The following is a 15,244-nucleotide window of genomic DNA, read 5'->3' on the forward strand; positions in this document are numbered from 1 at the left end:
ATTAGGTTTCTGCATTAACTGCTAATATTAACAAACTTAAGTATTAACACCTCTGACGCCTACCAATACCAAATAGAAAACTTCCAATATATACATCACCTCTATTTAGTGATCTAACACTTCATTAAGTTTCAACAGAATCCAGTGAGCATTTTTTAGTTGTGGAGTCTGTTATAACAGACTGAAGGACAGATTGATTTTTTAAAATAAAAAAAATGACATACCTTCTGGGGAATTAATCTGTAATTGTCTAAGAGATATAGTTGTTGGATTGGATGGTACAGAGAGTGATTGTAGTGTATCACCATAATTACACGTCTGATTAGATGTTCCTATAAGCTTCTTGACATTTCTATTTATATCCTCACAAACTTTTATCTTCTTCTGGTCACACTGAGTTGTAGGATCACTCAGTCTCGGTCGCACAGTAGAAAGTTCAGAAAACTCTCCATGACTGGAACATTCCTCATTAGAGACTGAATGAGATCTATTTTTAGAGTTTACACTACAAGAGTCCATATTTTGTGGTTTAATTTGAGATGTGTCATTATGTGCATTTCTGTCAGATGGTGTGTCATTATGTGTATTTCTGTCAGATGATGTGTCATTATGTCTATTTCTGTCAGATGGTGTAAGTTGTCCACTGATTCTAGATGTGATAGGTGAACATATCTTCTCAATACTTTCTAATGTCACTGCACCCTGTCCTGAATTCTTGGAATCTTTTGGCCTTACTGTGTCCAACATTTGACCTTGAGGTAGAGAATGTCCTTGCTTAACTTGTGAGTGTTGTGGGTGTATAGAATAATTTCTTCCAGAAGACTGCACTGAATGAACACCATGAGAAGTTTGATTGTTTTTTCCCTGATATCTCACATTACTCATTAGTTGAATTTGTTGATAATTTGTCATTTGACCACCCTGTTGAATGCTGGAGTTTCTATGTGTCTGGTATGAAGATGTTTGTGAAACATCTGATGTTAAGTTAGGTAGTACATTACCATTGTGTTGTGAGCAAGGAGGTAAATTGTAAGGCATATATCTGTCAGATGTTTGTTGGTTCATTACATGTCCCTGATATTGCTGATAATGTCCTTGATAAGAATGGTTATTTAACTGTTGTTGACACACTTGCTGTCCTGGCATTCTTGCTGCTTGATTCTGGATATATTGTCCCATGACATTTGGTTGATAATTGTTGAAAGGAAAACTCTGTTGAGAACTTCTCTGTGACAATATCTCATTCCAGTGTTGACCAGCTACACTACTTGTAGATGAGGCAATAGATGTCTGGCTTGGCTGGGAGGTGGTCACATTTGACTTAGAAACTAGATACAAACGGGCCCTACAAAATAATGCCAGAAATACATGAATAAATTCAGTCCTTTAAAATCTATTATAAAAATGCTTTCAAAGCTTGTTTTCAAGTCCACAAAGCATTTTTTAATCAAAGAACCTACTCAGGCATGTAATACTATGTTCATAGCAAGCTGCTAATCTAAATACAGGTGTGTAAGATATCTGCTGTAATTCAAAGGGAGGTAAACAACATAAAGAACTAATGGTGTAAATGATCAGAAATTCATGTCAATGACCTTAAGTTTATTGATACCTTGATACAAAATTATTTATATTAATGAGAAATCTGTTAAATAGTTACAAGAAAAGTGTAAAACATTTGAACAAAACATTCTTTTATCAAAAGTCACAACAAAAAGTGGCTGATTTACTATTCAAATAAATGTGTAGCGAATTATAATGCCTGTAAGGATAATCAGTTATGTCTTTTATGTTAGAAGCAAATATGGGTAAAATATGTTAGTGGAAATCATCATAGAAAAAACAAAACATCAACTACGTCATTGTAAAAATACAGTCATGAACCAATAATAACTCTATATACCAACTAAGATAACATATAGCACAATGTAGTGAACACAACAAACAGACACAGCAACAGATCTTTCTGAATAATGACAAGTTGTTGTTTGACTGAATCAAAAAGCTTACACAGGCTATAATCCATCAAAAAGCTTATACAGGCTATAATCTATCATAAAGCTTACACAAGCTATAATCCATCAAAAAGCTCACACAGTCTATAATCCATCAAAAGCTTACACAAGCTATAATCCATCATGAAAAGCTTACACAGGCTATAATCTATCATAAAGCTTACACAAGCTATAATCCATCAAAAAGCTTATACAAGCTATAATCCATCAAAAAGCTCACACAGGCTATAATCCATCAAAAAGCTTACACAGGCTATAATCTATCATAAAGCTTACACAAGCTATAATCCATCAAAAAGCTTACACAAGCTATAATCCATCAAAAAGCTTACACAGTCTATAATCCATCAAAAAGCTTACACAAGCTATAATCCATCATGACAAGCCTCTACAAGCTATAATCCATCATGAAAAACTTACACAGTCTATAATCCATCAAAAAGCTTACACAAGCTATAATCCATCTAATCCATCAAAATGAAACAGCAAAGTGAATTTCAAATCATTTCCAAGAAGAGTTGCAGAGATATTAGCAATGAAAATTTACAAAGACCTAAAACAAAACAAAAAAATCTTTCTGGAAGTAAATGAGCAACAGAGCCAAAAAGTTAACAATAGCTACATCAAAATGAGGCAGCACACTCAATTCCAAAGGGTTGTCGAAATTTTGTGACAATATTGATTGTAATGACTTTCACATCATGTATACAGAAGTTGTAAGTAACTGCCCCAACCCTTAAAGTACAATTTTGGAAAATGCTAAAGAAATGATTTTGTAACAATGAAATCTAAATATTAACTGATGAGAATGCTCATCACAAACTTCTGCTGATAAAATCTGTTACAAAAATTAACTACTTTTCCCTAAAACATTAGGTTAAATATGGATAAATATGGATAATACGGGCAATGATTTATACCATATCCTGTTAACAGATCCAGACACAGGTCTAAGCCATCTTAATATTTGGTCAAAAGAAAACTTCTCCACTAAATACCTTAAAACAAGTAATTAGAGTACATCATCTGCTTCAACAATTCATTTCAAATGAACTCTAACTACAAATTGGATTACAAGACTTTACCTTCCCTTCTATGTTACCATATATATTGCCCAAGATATATAATGAGATTAGATGAAATTGTAAGTCAGCATGATTAGATGGAATGATAAGTAAGCATAAGATACTAGTAGATATCACGAGTACTGGTAAGCATGAAATTAGATGGAACAATAAATACCTATAGGCAATTAGATGAAACAATGAGTAGTCATGGGATTAGATGAAACAATAAGTAGGCAGAGATTATGTGAAATAATGACTATCCAGTAGGCATGAAATTAGATGAAACAATGACCATCCAGTAGGCATGAAATTAGATGAAACAATGAGTAGTCATGAAATTAGATGAAACAATGATAATGAAATAAATAACAATTTGATGCAAAGCAAGCAATGATAGATTCAACTTATCATTCTTCAAAAAGGTTGTAGCAAAAAGTATTCAGTGATTATTATTTGTATGAAAAGCGCATTACAAAAGTTTTTATTATTTTCATTTGTATTATGGAATTTACATGACAGACCCCTTTGAAGTTAAATTAACAAACATTATAATCCATTTATTTCTACAGTATAATGAAAGAAAAAATTCTCAAAAATCTGATTTATCAAATATTTGGCCGACAACTTTCTCAAACAATACGAACTCAAAAACCATTTTTAAAAAAATCCATGTATGATAAAAATGGATTTTTTGTAGAGAGCATTAAGGTCATTAAATATAACATTCACAATTGTAGTTTAAAAGGAGTTGATCGAAGAAAATTTGCCAATCAGAAGCTTGGATAGCCTATTTCACCAAATAGAGATAATAGTGTATCTTTTGTAGAATCGCTTGCATACATCATTTCTGCCAAGATTGGTTAAAATTGGTGGAGGTGTCGTCATGTAGTTGGGCAATATGTGAAAAGTTTACAGACAATGGATGACAGAGGCAAAGTAATGGCTTAAGCTCATTGGGACCTTTGGTCCAGGTATGCTAAAAAGAAAAAGCCTAGGTAAACTTGGAACAAAAATAGAAACCACATTCCTTTGGTGTATGTGTTCAATCAGATGTGGGGTATATGACATTTAAATTAGGTCATCACATGACAAGTTTAACTTGGACTAAAAGCAAATGGACTTTATTTTGGTTTATATTCGAATGGCTATCACTTTTACCTAGTTCTTCCTACAAAAAATATGAACACATTCACTGAGGTAATAGGCAACTTTTTCATTTCTAGATATTTTTTTTGAAAAATGCTTTATGAGTTCATAATCAAATATTAGGTAACCACTTTATTTTCATTTCTGACAAAAATCAGATTTTTATCAATTTACTTAGTCATTATACAAAAGAAGTAAAATGGACTATATGATCAACTAATCAGAGTACAACAAGATGTCTTCGCAGATGTCCATTTTTTAATATCAATAAAAAATATTCACAAAATACCATAAAGTGGGTTATTTTCGCAGCTTGCTAATTTTGGTGTGTTTAAGATGTCAAACTAGAACTGTGAATAATTTACTCTGGATCAGTACTCAGTACATCAATTAGCATCAGCCAAAATTAGAAACACTAAATGTTTTAGTACACCTTTTTGCCTAAAACTGCCAAATTTTACACCCACAAAAATAATCCATTATACGGTAGTAACTATTGAAAACATCTGTGACTTGTACTACCCAGTGAATGAACAAATTAAGATTGATACCTCAGTATTTCAGTAGTAATACCATCACATAAACTCTCCATATCGTTCTCATTCTTTCTACAGTAACAGAAGGATTTAAGCTTGTATACAGGGGTTCACAATAACTGTCACCAAAGAATTCATTTCTTGATGATTAATAGATGATGAATTTGGAAAAATCAAGAATTTCAGATATAATTGATTTTATTTGGTTGCCTCCATAATGCTCCTATTAATATGGTATTTATACTACCGGTATTCAAAAAATTAAGGAAATCTTTTGCAAAGTTATATAACAAGTAAATATTCACTCAAATACTCTGCTTCACATGTTTTTATTCATCTTTATCTTTAATATCTCTAAACTCATCAACTCCTGGTAGAATTTGTTAATGTCAACAGTAGAAATGAAATTTACATTATGAATCTTTTGTGACAATTTTCTATCATTAAAATACCTCAGGAGAATTTTTTCTTCAAATATTCTAAAATTAACTATTCTTACAGAGATCAACTTCCATATTGCAGATGGAATAAAAGTGCATTTAATTTTATTTTGCTTATAATAATAATTACTATTTAATATAAAAAACATAGTAGTACTGTTAAGTTCAGTCAACCAAAGTTTCCTTAGACAAAAAAGCCATATCTTTCAGAATTACATACCAAGTATCATTTTACTATGTTTATATTCAACCCACCTGAGATACTTTTCCATCTGAAGGACATACAATAAAAGTTTCCATAGGACTGTGGCTGACCCTTCCAGCTTCTCTGTTGGTATTGGGTTGTTACGGTGGGATTTGTCAGATACAAGTTTTGTTGGCACCTGACACACATGCTTCATGAAGCAGTATGGAGAGAAGGATTCTCTACATCCAGTACAGTTCACACAGCGTAATAGTCTATCCTTTAGAAAAGATGGAAGAAACTCCCCTATAGTGTTTCGTACTGTTCCATTTGTCAATACTTTTACATGAGAGAAATGAACATTGTTGAATCGAGAAAAGTCATAGGTGCCATTGTTTGTCAGTTTCTGTGAGAATATCTCCATACACTTTTTAAGTTTGTTGGTGCTATCATTTATCTCTGAATTTCTAACAGTTGATTGACCAAGTTCCTGTTGTTGTTGTTGTTGTTGTTGTTGTTCCTGTTGTGGATGACCTTGCTGTATTTGTTGATGAAGTGATGAAGGGATGACATTTGTCATTTGAGCCTGTTGTATGGCTGGAGGAAAAAGTAAACTTCCCATCACAGGGTTTAGTAGATTGGGAGATGGTTTAGAGCTAGACCTCCTTTGTCTACAATGTTGTTTCATGGTGTCATACATATTCTCTACAGAAGGTGGTCTATCATCATCTTTACCATCAACAGATAGTGAAGATGGAGATCTGTCTTCAGTGATTTGGGTGGTTGTCATATTAATTGATGAAGGTAGAGAAGTATCTGATGATGGCTGATGTGAGACCTCAGTTTCCTCAGAATTACTGACATGATGGTTTTTCATAGCTTTGTCAGAAGTCACATCACCTTCGTATCGAATATCTTCTGATGTTGATTTTATCTCGTACTTATCATTGATGCTGACTCCCACCACCTTTTTAATTTTCCTTTTAAACTCTGCAAGTTTATCAGGGTATCTATCAAGCTTAAGAGATCTGTGACCTTCACAGTTGTCAGTGTCAGAATTAGAGGTAGATTTGTCAGATTGTTCACACTTAATGTCTGATTCTGTTTGGTTAGTATGATTGTCAGTATCCATCTGGTAAGTATGATTGTCAGTATCCTTCTTAAAATTATGATTGTCAGTATCCATCTGGTAAGTATGATTGTCAGTATCCTTATTGTAATTATGATTGTCAGTATCCATCTGGATAGTATGATTGTCAGTATCCTTCTTGTTATTATGATTGTCAGTATCCATCTGGTTAGAATGCTCTCCAATATTCTTTAATGGTGTAGCTTCATACTTAACATGTGATTCCTGTGGCAAGTTACTGAAGAACAAGTTGTTAAGTGTATCTTCCAGCCTAGGTGAGTCTAGTTGACTACTGGCTAAAATACTACTATTACCAGACATGTTAGACTGCTGAGTTTTGGTGAGTAGATCAGGGTTTTCACTGAAGTATTCAGCCAGTTCTGGTAGTACTGGTGGCTGCTTAAAGTCATCTTCTTCCTCGTCCAAAACTTCCTCCTTGACATGGGGTTTAGCGGGTGCCCATGGACTTTGAGGGACACCTTTTATGTACCACATTATCTGTATATCTTCATCATCACCTTCATCAAATTCATCATTATTGTCATCATCCTGTGCCAGGGTTACAGTATTTGACTGGTTAACTAGTTCTGTTATAAAGTCTGATTGGTTCTGAAGTTCTCTTGAATAATCATCTGTATCTTTTGAAGAGTCTTTGTCTGTTGCACTACTGGCATAAATAATTGTCTCTTCAGCACTGGTGTTATTTATGCTGTTCTGTTTCTCATCTTGACCTCGGTCTTGTGACTCACTTGCTAGGGTAGAACTGGCTGATGGTTTCTTCATTGTAGAGGCCACGGTTTCCTTTATTATAGAATCAATGGTTTCCTTCATTGTAGAATCAATGGTTTCCTTCATTGTAGAATCAATGGTTTCTTTCATTGTAGTATCAATGGTTTCCTCCATTGTAGAATCAATGGTTTCCTTTGTTGTAGAACCAATGGTTTCCTTCACTGTGGAGTCAATGGTAGAGTATGTGGTAGCTTGCTGATCAGTCTGTTTTTTTCCCAAATTGTTGTTACATATTTCCTGTTGCTCATTTGATTCTACTGAAGTCTCCTCCTGGTCTGTATCAATAATAAGTTTATCTGCACTACTATCAAACTCACTCTCGCTAGTAGACATATTAACCTCATTCTGTATTAGAGTAGGAGTTAAGGTATTCATATTTGTCTTTTGTCCAAGTGATGGCATTTTGACAACTTGTATTGTTGGGACATCTTTCTGCAATTTCTCTTCTATCAAGGGATTGTCATTACTTTTGTTAACAATCTTGGTGAAGAGTTTAAGAGGAGAGGAGTTCATTATGATATCTATATTGTCCAGTGATGGTGTAGCTGGACGATCTACATTTCCTGAACTAACCTCATTCCTGACATCTTCCACATTAGTCTTGTCTTGTTTAGAAATCATATCTATGTCCATATTACCACAAACAGAGACAATTTTCAGCCTTTTATCAACACAATAAGGGTCTAAATTACAAGTACCTATATCAGTATTGATCATTTCACTCTTATTTCTCATGTTTTTCACAACAACATCCCCAGCTGCTTTGTTGGAAAAACTTTTAGATGTATTAATTTTGATGTTTGATTCATGTTGAGCTTCTTTAAGGTCTTTGTCCATTCTAGATACATTTGATAACACGTCAGAGTATACTTCATTAGATTGTTGTGCCAAGTGTGATAGCTTTTCTTTCAGTTGTTTTATTTTCTCACCGGAAACTTGCTTTTCAGATGAATGAAATCGATCTGGACTCAGTTTTGATGTTTGTTTGTGTCTACTATACCATGAAGACATCTCATTATGAACTGTAGTAATCCCTGGTTTACATTGTGACTTGGGCCAAGTCCATTTTATAGGTTTCTTTTTTTGAGTAGATTCTGGTGATTGTTCATTGTTATCTCTGGCTACAGTGGTAGATTCCTCCATATGTTCCCCACTTCGTTCCTTCCAAGGTTCAGTTAAGTTCTTGTCTATACAACTGCCTACATCCTGTACTAAATGTTCAATGCTTTGTTCAGACTGACACAGCAGGAATTCTGGATTTGATTCTAACAGAATTTCATCTGATGATTTTATTTCTATTTCTTTATCTACTTTTGAGATTTCATTATTATCATCTATGTTTTCAGATAGTTTCTGATCTTCACCACTTTCTTGTACTTTATTTTTTTCTACAGTACAATCCATTGAGCTACTTGTTTCTATTATGCCTTTGGTATTTGTATTGTTTGATGCTTCCTCTTCAATTGATGTTTCAACAGTAACTTCTTGTGAAATATCTAATTCATTTGTTTCTATATCAGCCATTAGTTCATTTTCATCAATTTCATCAGCACTATGTAGACTACCAGTATCATTCAATGTATCACTGTCACTTTTATCTACAGAGTATTGACTATTACCAAAACAGTCTGGTTGACCTTTAGCAATACTGTCACCCTCTATGATCAAGATACTTTCTACTTTCTGAACATTATCAAGTTTCGTCAGTTCCTCAAAACTTAATTCTACATTTTCTATGATTGCCACACACTCAAAGCTTTCTTCTGCTGAATGTTTGGACATAACATTTTGGTCAGGTTTATTGTTGACAACTGGTAAATGTAAACCATTTGCTCTACCAAGAATATCTCTGTTACTGATGTCATCCTCAATTTTCTCTTTCTGTAGACTATCTGAAGTATCTTTTGGTCCTGGAGATATCTGAGGAACAACAAGGGATTCCTTTTCCATATTCTTTCCATCAACTTTGTTGAAAACATCATAATTATGATTCCTGGATACCTCCTTAATCATTTGATCGGCTGTTCCAGTACAGTCAGGGTTATAATCCTCTATTCCAGTTGTGTTACCACAAATGTTAGTGTCATACTCCAGAGCACTGGTAGATACCTTTTTATCATTTTTGGAAGTTTGTTTTTCAGTAATTTCACAAAAGTCTCTGCTTAGCTCAGTATTATTGATGGAAACCTGGTTATCATCTAATTTCGTTATAGTACACTGGTCAGGCTTTCCTGTTGAATTTTGTCCTTGGACTACAATATTTATTGTTTTATTCTTATGGTTGGTTTTCATGTCTGCAGAAGTTACTCTGTTTCCTGAAAATATTTCATGAAAGATTCTATTTATCATTATTAGCATCAAGATCATCTATATCATTAAAAAGCAAGAGTTTATTTTTATTGATATACTTTATAAAGTCTTTATTGACAGCCTTCAATCTAAGTGCTATATTAGGCTTATCAAGAAGAATGTGTTAAATTAGGATTTAGAGGAAGAATGTCTTAAATTAGTCATTAAGGCTAAAAACCACTAATTCCACTTCCCATAGGCTTCTATGCTAATTTTACAATATTCAATGGTTTCTCTGGACTTTACCTTAACTTTAACCTGCAGAGGACTATATATCAGCATGATTCTACATATGTCAGCTCACAATCCTCAGAATGGCATGTGGGGTTAGCAGACTTGCAGTGCAGTACTGGTCACCGGAAGTGAAGTGTCTATAAATAGCATGGGAAATCCCAGTGTTTTCACAAGATAGGGGTATATTTAGAAATCATTATGGAGATAAGGCTTCACATCACAAGAAGCAAAATGCACCTATAAAATGTACAGAAATGTTTTTCCTTTCAGAAACTGTTTAAATTTTTAAATGAGATGAGAACTTTTTTCACAGCACTATGAGGAACAGGGGTAAATTCTGCGTAGGACTATTTTTGCGTACGTTCCAAATGCTCATTGGTTGAATTGGTGGTCTGTAACCTAAAGAGTCACTTTCTGTCTTAGAAAAAATTAATAACTATACAAGTATCGTCCTATACACATACTGAATGCATTTGCAAAGTTTCAGTGAAATGTGACAAGCACTTTTTTAAATATTTGATTTTTAAATATAGGGTAACCAAGTTGCACGAGCAAAAAAGTGACAATATTCTACCATACTTAAATGCATTAAATATTTGCAAAGAACTTTTTCTGACTTTTCAAATAAAAAAAATCAATCACAACTTGTTTTTTAACAATATTAATAAAGAGATAGCCTTTAAAAGTAGTCATTTTCTGAAAAATTGGTCAATTTTTAAAAATTTATGTCTGACATGCCTCCCCCTTTTTCTTGATCACGTCAAAAACCCTAAATCTTTAAATTTTCGCAAAAGGTGATATCTTTGGCTTTAACTTTGTAAATACAGTGTTTTCACAATAAAACATGACAAGTAAAGGGCACCTAAAGCAAAAAATGTACTCAAAAATGGATTTTCCATGTTGCCATAGGGAAATGCTTATATGTCCTTAACCGCAGTAATGAAAGTGAGTTTTTCCTCATTTCTAATCAAATTTTTGCTCAAATTTACACAAAACTTGATTTCAAGTGCTGATTACCACAATATTAAGATAAATATAGCCCTCAAAGTTAAATATTTGATATTTTTACTAAATTTTCTACACTTTTCTCAAGATAGGACATAAAATTCAGCCAAAAAGACAAATTTTCCATAATTTGGACCTATAACTTAAAAAAATGCATATTTTGAAGGATTTTTGTAGTGTATTCCTCTCATAGCAAAGTTTACAAGATCTTCAAGTAGTTTAAAGCTATTCCAAGAAACTTTTCATTTTGCCATGGCCTAAGCTTAAGGCTAAAAACCACGAATTCCACTTCCCATAGGCTTCAATGCTAATTTCACAATATTCAATGGCTTCTCTGAACTTTACCTTAACTTTAACCTGCAGAGGACTATATATCAGCATGATTCTACATATGTCAGCTCACAATCCTCAGAATGGCATGTGGGGTTAGCAGACTTGCAGTGCAGTACTAGTCACCGGAAGTGAAGTGTCTATAAATAGCATGGGAAATCCCAGTGTTTTCACAAGATAGGGGTATATTTAGAAATCATTATGGAGATTAGGCTTCACATCACAAGAAGCAAAATGCACCTATAAAATGTACAGAAATGTTTTTCCTTTCAGAAACTGTTAAGAATGTCTTAAGTTAAGCTTTAAAAGAAGAGTGTCTTAAGTTAAGCTTTAAAGGAAGAGTATCTTAAGTTAAGCTTCAAAATTATTTTAAAAAGCATCTCATTTGTCAAACTAGAGAGTGGCCGCAAGTAGAATATAAATATCCATCATATACAACCCATGTACTGTAATTATTTAAAAACATTTTGAAGATGCTGAAAAAACAACTTCAACCAAAATTTTAATATTTATGCAGCAACAGTGCTAAACCATTACAAAAAACTAATACTTTACATTCATATGAATAAAATATATACTAGAATTATCATTTAGAAACACAAAAGAGTAACAGGCACATACCTGTTAATCAGAGATATCTTATACTGTATAGAGGGTATTTTTCACAGGATGCTAATTTTGGCCTATTTTAGGAGTCTATCTAAAAAAGCCAAAGTAAATTCAGCCACATCTTAACCCTAAACATAAGAACTTTGTTAACAAAAGCAAGCACACTGACATGTCTATTTTTTCCTCTTATTTTGTTCTAGCATGCAAGATTTCACAAACCTTTAAAATCTTCTTTTTTTTTATCATTAAACAAACCCGCGAACATCCTTAATACAGAAGCAAATAACTATCTAATCATTAAATCACATGTAATTAAAATCAGCAGTTATGATACCTGCTACCTTACCTTGCTACCTTCCCTTCCATAAAGCAGTGTAGCGTCTCATAACAGCTGATATTAATTACATGTGATTAGGTAGTTATTTAATAGTCGATTTTAGCTAAAAAAAAGTAAAAGAGGAATACTAGGTAAAATTAGACAAGATAAAGTTATTTTGTGAATACTTAAAATGCTTATCTTTTATTCAGTAGAATTACAATAACCATTAAGATATGTGTACCTGATTGAGTTGTACTGTTTTTCTCACTTCTATGTTTGCTGGCAGCTCTTGTCTTACTCTCTAAATCTATAAAAGAATATAAACATCTTCAGGCTAAAGGTCACAGATATCTATTACTGGAAACGAAGTTGAAAAAAGATGTAAAACTATAATAAACCACACAGAGGTATGAATGCATTTATCACATTAGATTGTGCAAAAAATTAAGTAAATGTTGGGTTGGTTTTTTTTTTTGCCTGAGACTAGAATTACAATACATCGTGCATTCATATCATCTGCCTTATGCAATAATAGGAAAAACAGACCAATTCCATACCCGTTTTGTTTTTTTTTAATTTTATGACCTTTTGATTGATTAAATCACTGGACATGAAATTACCTGAAGTTGGAATATTTTCCCTCCGGTAAGTTTCTACAATTCAATGTACCTTCCTAATTATATATAAGAACTGGCTCTAGTTCTTGGGTAAGATGCTTTTCAGATTTATGAATAATTCTATTATATAAATCTTTGATTTTTTATGTACAAAACTTTCGAACATATTTTTTTTTTTAATGGAAATTACCCCCAAACCACTCAATATATAAAAGAGTAATCAAGGGAACCAAGGTTATAGCAGTAATCAAAAGAATGTAATCCATGAACAAAGACCAGACATGGAAAACAGACATACACAACAAAGAACATAAAGTAACTAAAATCATACATACAAAATAACAAAAGCAAATGAGCAACTCGGACTCCACTCAAAACTTGGAGCATGGACCAGGTGCACCAGTAGGGTAAGCGTCCTCTGCTTTTCTAGAAACACCCTACGAGTTGCTCATAAAAAGTCAGACGAGGAAAGGAAAACTATGACCCATTGAATATAACAGTTTACATGGTGCAGATGGATACAAAACGATTCACGAGTTCATGATGACGACCATAAAACCTCTGTAGTGACGACTTCAATCTTGTAACAATATAACCCTGTTCCAGAAGCCTATTTGTTAGAGTTCTAGGGAAATACAAAAAGTCGGCATAATTTCGGCAAGCTCTGCCATAACGTATCAGTTGTGATATGAACACTCCATACACAGGTGCTGAAGGGATGTTGCCACAAATGAAAGGAAAGTTGACAATTTTGAATGAAAAGTCATCATATTTGTCGTAAAGTTTGGTCAATAATTTTCCTTTACCATCGATTTCTAAGTGTAGGTCAAGATATGAGGCTGACTTTACAGTGTCTGTAGTATCCTTTATCTCAAGTTCTTTGGGGTAGATGCGATATAACAAATCCCTGAAATTAGGATTGTTTAAAGATAATACGTCATCTATATAGCGGAAACTGAGATTGAAGGATCTAAACAAACAATATTCTTTCTTTCGGATCAGATCAGCTATAAAGTCTCATAAGAGTGAAAGAATAGGAGCACAATTTGTTCCCATTGGAATGCCGACTGTTTGCTGAAAAACACGTCTACCACACTGGACAAATATGTTGTCAATTAAAATTCCAGCATTTTGTTAACATTTTCTTCTGTATATTTGGAAGATGATTTGGAATTATTTCTTACAAAGTATGAGGAATCTCTACCAAGAGCTATATACTTACATCTACAATGTAGGTGTACCACCTTTTTTGGAAAAACAACAATGTATAATGTTTTTAAGTCGGGATTTAAATGAGTATGGAGAATAGAAGTATACAGTGTTTTAAAATCATAGGTATTAATGCTATTATATTAAGATAATAGTCTTAAATTGATTGTCCCCAAAAGATCTTTCAAGGATCCACATTGAATCAATACCACTAGGCGAGTAACAAGTGTTGTGGTAGGACTGCAAACCCTCTTTGACAGTTGTGAGTATAGAAGTTAAAAGTTTTGAAAGAGGTTTGGTGGTACATTTTGCAGATCCAGCTATGAAACGTTGTTTGTATGGATTCTTGCGGAGTTTAGGAATCCAGTACATAGACGGTAATCACAATCATCGTCCTTGGTAGAGAGACCAAAAGAGGATAGCACAGATTTATGTTTTCCACAGTCTCTTCTTTGGAGAGTGTGGTAGCAGTATCGGTCTTATCACTGCTATTATTTTCTACGTCTACCTCTGATAATAAACATTGGATGTAAAACGTTTTGCAGACAAAAACAACATTGTTTTGGGCTTTGTCTGCTGGTACGACTACATATTTGTCATGTATAGTAGACAATGTTTTTGCTACATCAGGGTCCTTGAAAGCAGATGTAGCCTTGACACTCAATGACCTATTTAAAACTTTAATTCGTTTCAAAATTAAAGACCTCACGCCCTTTAACCACTCTGACAGAGAATCAATGTCTTCTTGTTCTCGTTTTATCCATTTTCTTGCATCGTCCTCAACGGCATCCATAAGAACTTTGAAGTTATAATTCCAATTTATGAAGCGTGGTTCACGATACTTGGGACCTTTAGGAAGGATATTACACAGAGATTCGTTTTCAATGGTTAAATCTCCCGGAACTACGAGACCAGCAGAACCATATGTGAATGGAGAGTTTTTGCAAGAACAGTCAGGTGGTTAAGCCTTGAAGTCCTCAATATCGAGGTTCCGCAATAGCCTTTTATAATTGAAAATTTATTAAAAAAAAACATTTTAAGAAATGTATAGTAATAATACTCTAATAAAGATGCAACACCTAATGAACTATGTATGTAAGTATGCGGTTACCGACGTAACACCTACTGAACTATGTATGTATGTATGTAAGTAGTTACCGATGTAACACCTAATGAACTATGTATGTAAGTATGCAGTTACCGACGTAACACCTAATGAACTATGTATGTAAGTATGCGGTTACCGACGTAACACCTACTGAACTA

The 15,244-nt window shown here is 33.5% G+C and overlaps 1 protein-coding gene across 4 annotated transcripts in view; it reads right to left on the reverse strand.

Annotated features, from left to right (window-relative positions):
• LOC148618447 (uncharacterized) overlaps positions 1 to 15,244 on the reverse strand; it is a 47,148-nt gene that overhangs the window by 5,631 nt on the left and 26,273 nt on the right. Inside the window, exons 3-7 of one of the 4 annotated variants that reach the window (XR_015921377.1) lie at positions 12,394 to 12,459; positions 5,460 to 9,621; positions 4,780 to 4,836; positions 2,436 to 2,568; positions 1,248 to 1,345 (exon numbers count right to left, since the gene is read on the reverse strand). Coding sequence is in view for 2 of the 4 variants with exons in the window: in XM_088577397.1 (XP_088433523.1) it covers positions 225 to 1,345; positions 4,780 to 4,836; positions 5,460 to 9,621; positions 12,394 to 12,459 (5,406 nt within the window). In the remaining 2 variants the exon portion in view is untranslated. Of the gene's footprint in view, positions 1 to 224; positions 1,346 to 2,435; positions 2,569 to 4,779; positions 4,837 to 5,459; positions 9,622 to 12,393; positions 12,460 to 15,244 lie in introns of those variants that run through there. The other 3 variants (XM_088577397.1, XR_015921378.1, XM_088577398.1) reach the window with 3 other exon arrangements.

Source organism: Perna viridis, chromosome 4, assembly GCF_037379345.1.
Source record: "Perna viridis isolate PV_CMFRI_1.1 ecotype Kerala chromosome 4, ASM3737934v1, whole genome shotgun sequence".
NCBI classification, from domain to species: domain Eukaryota; kingdom Metazoa; phylum Mollusca; class Bivalvia; order Mytilida; family Mytilidae; genus Perna; species Perna viridis.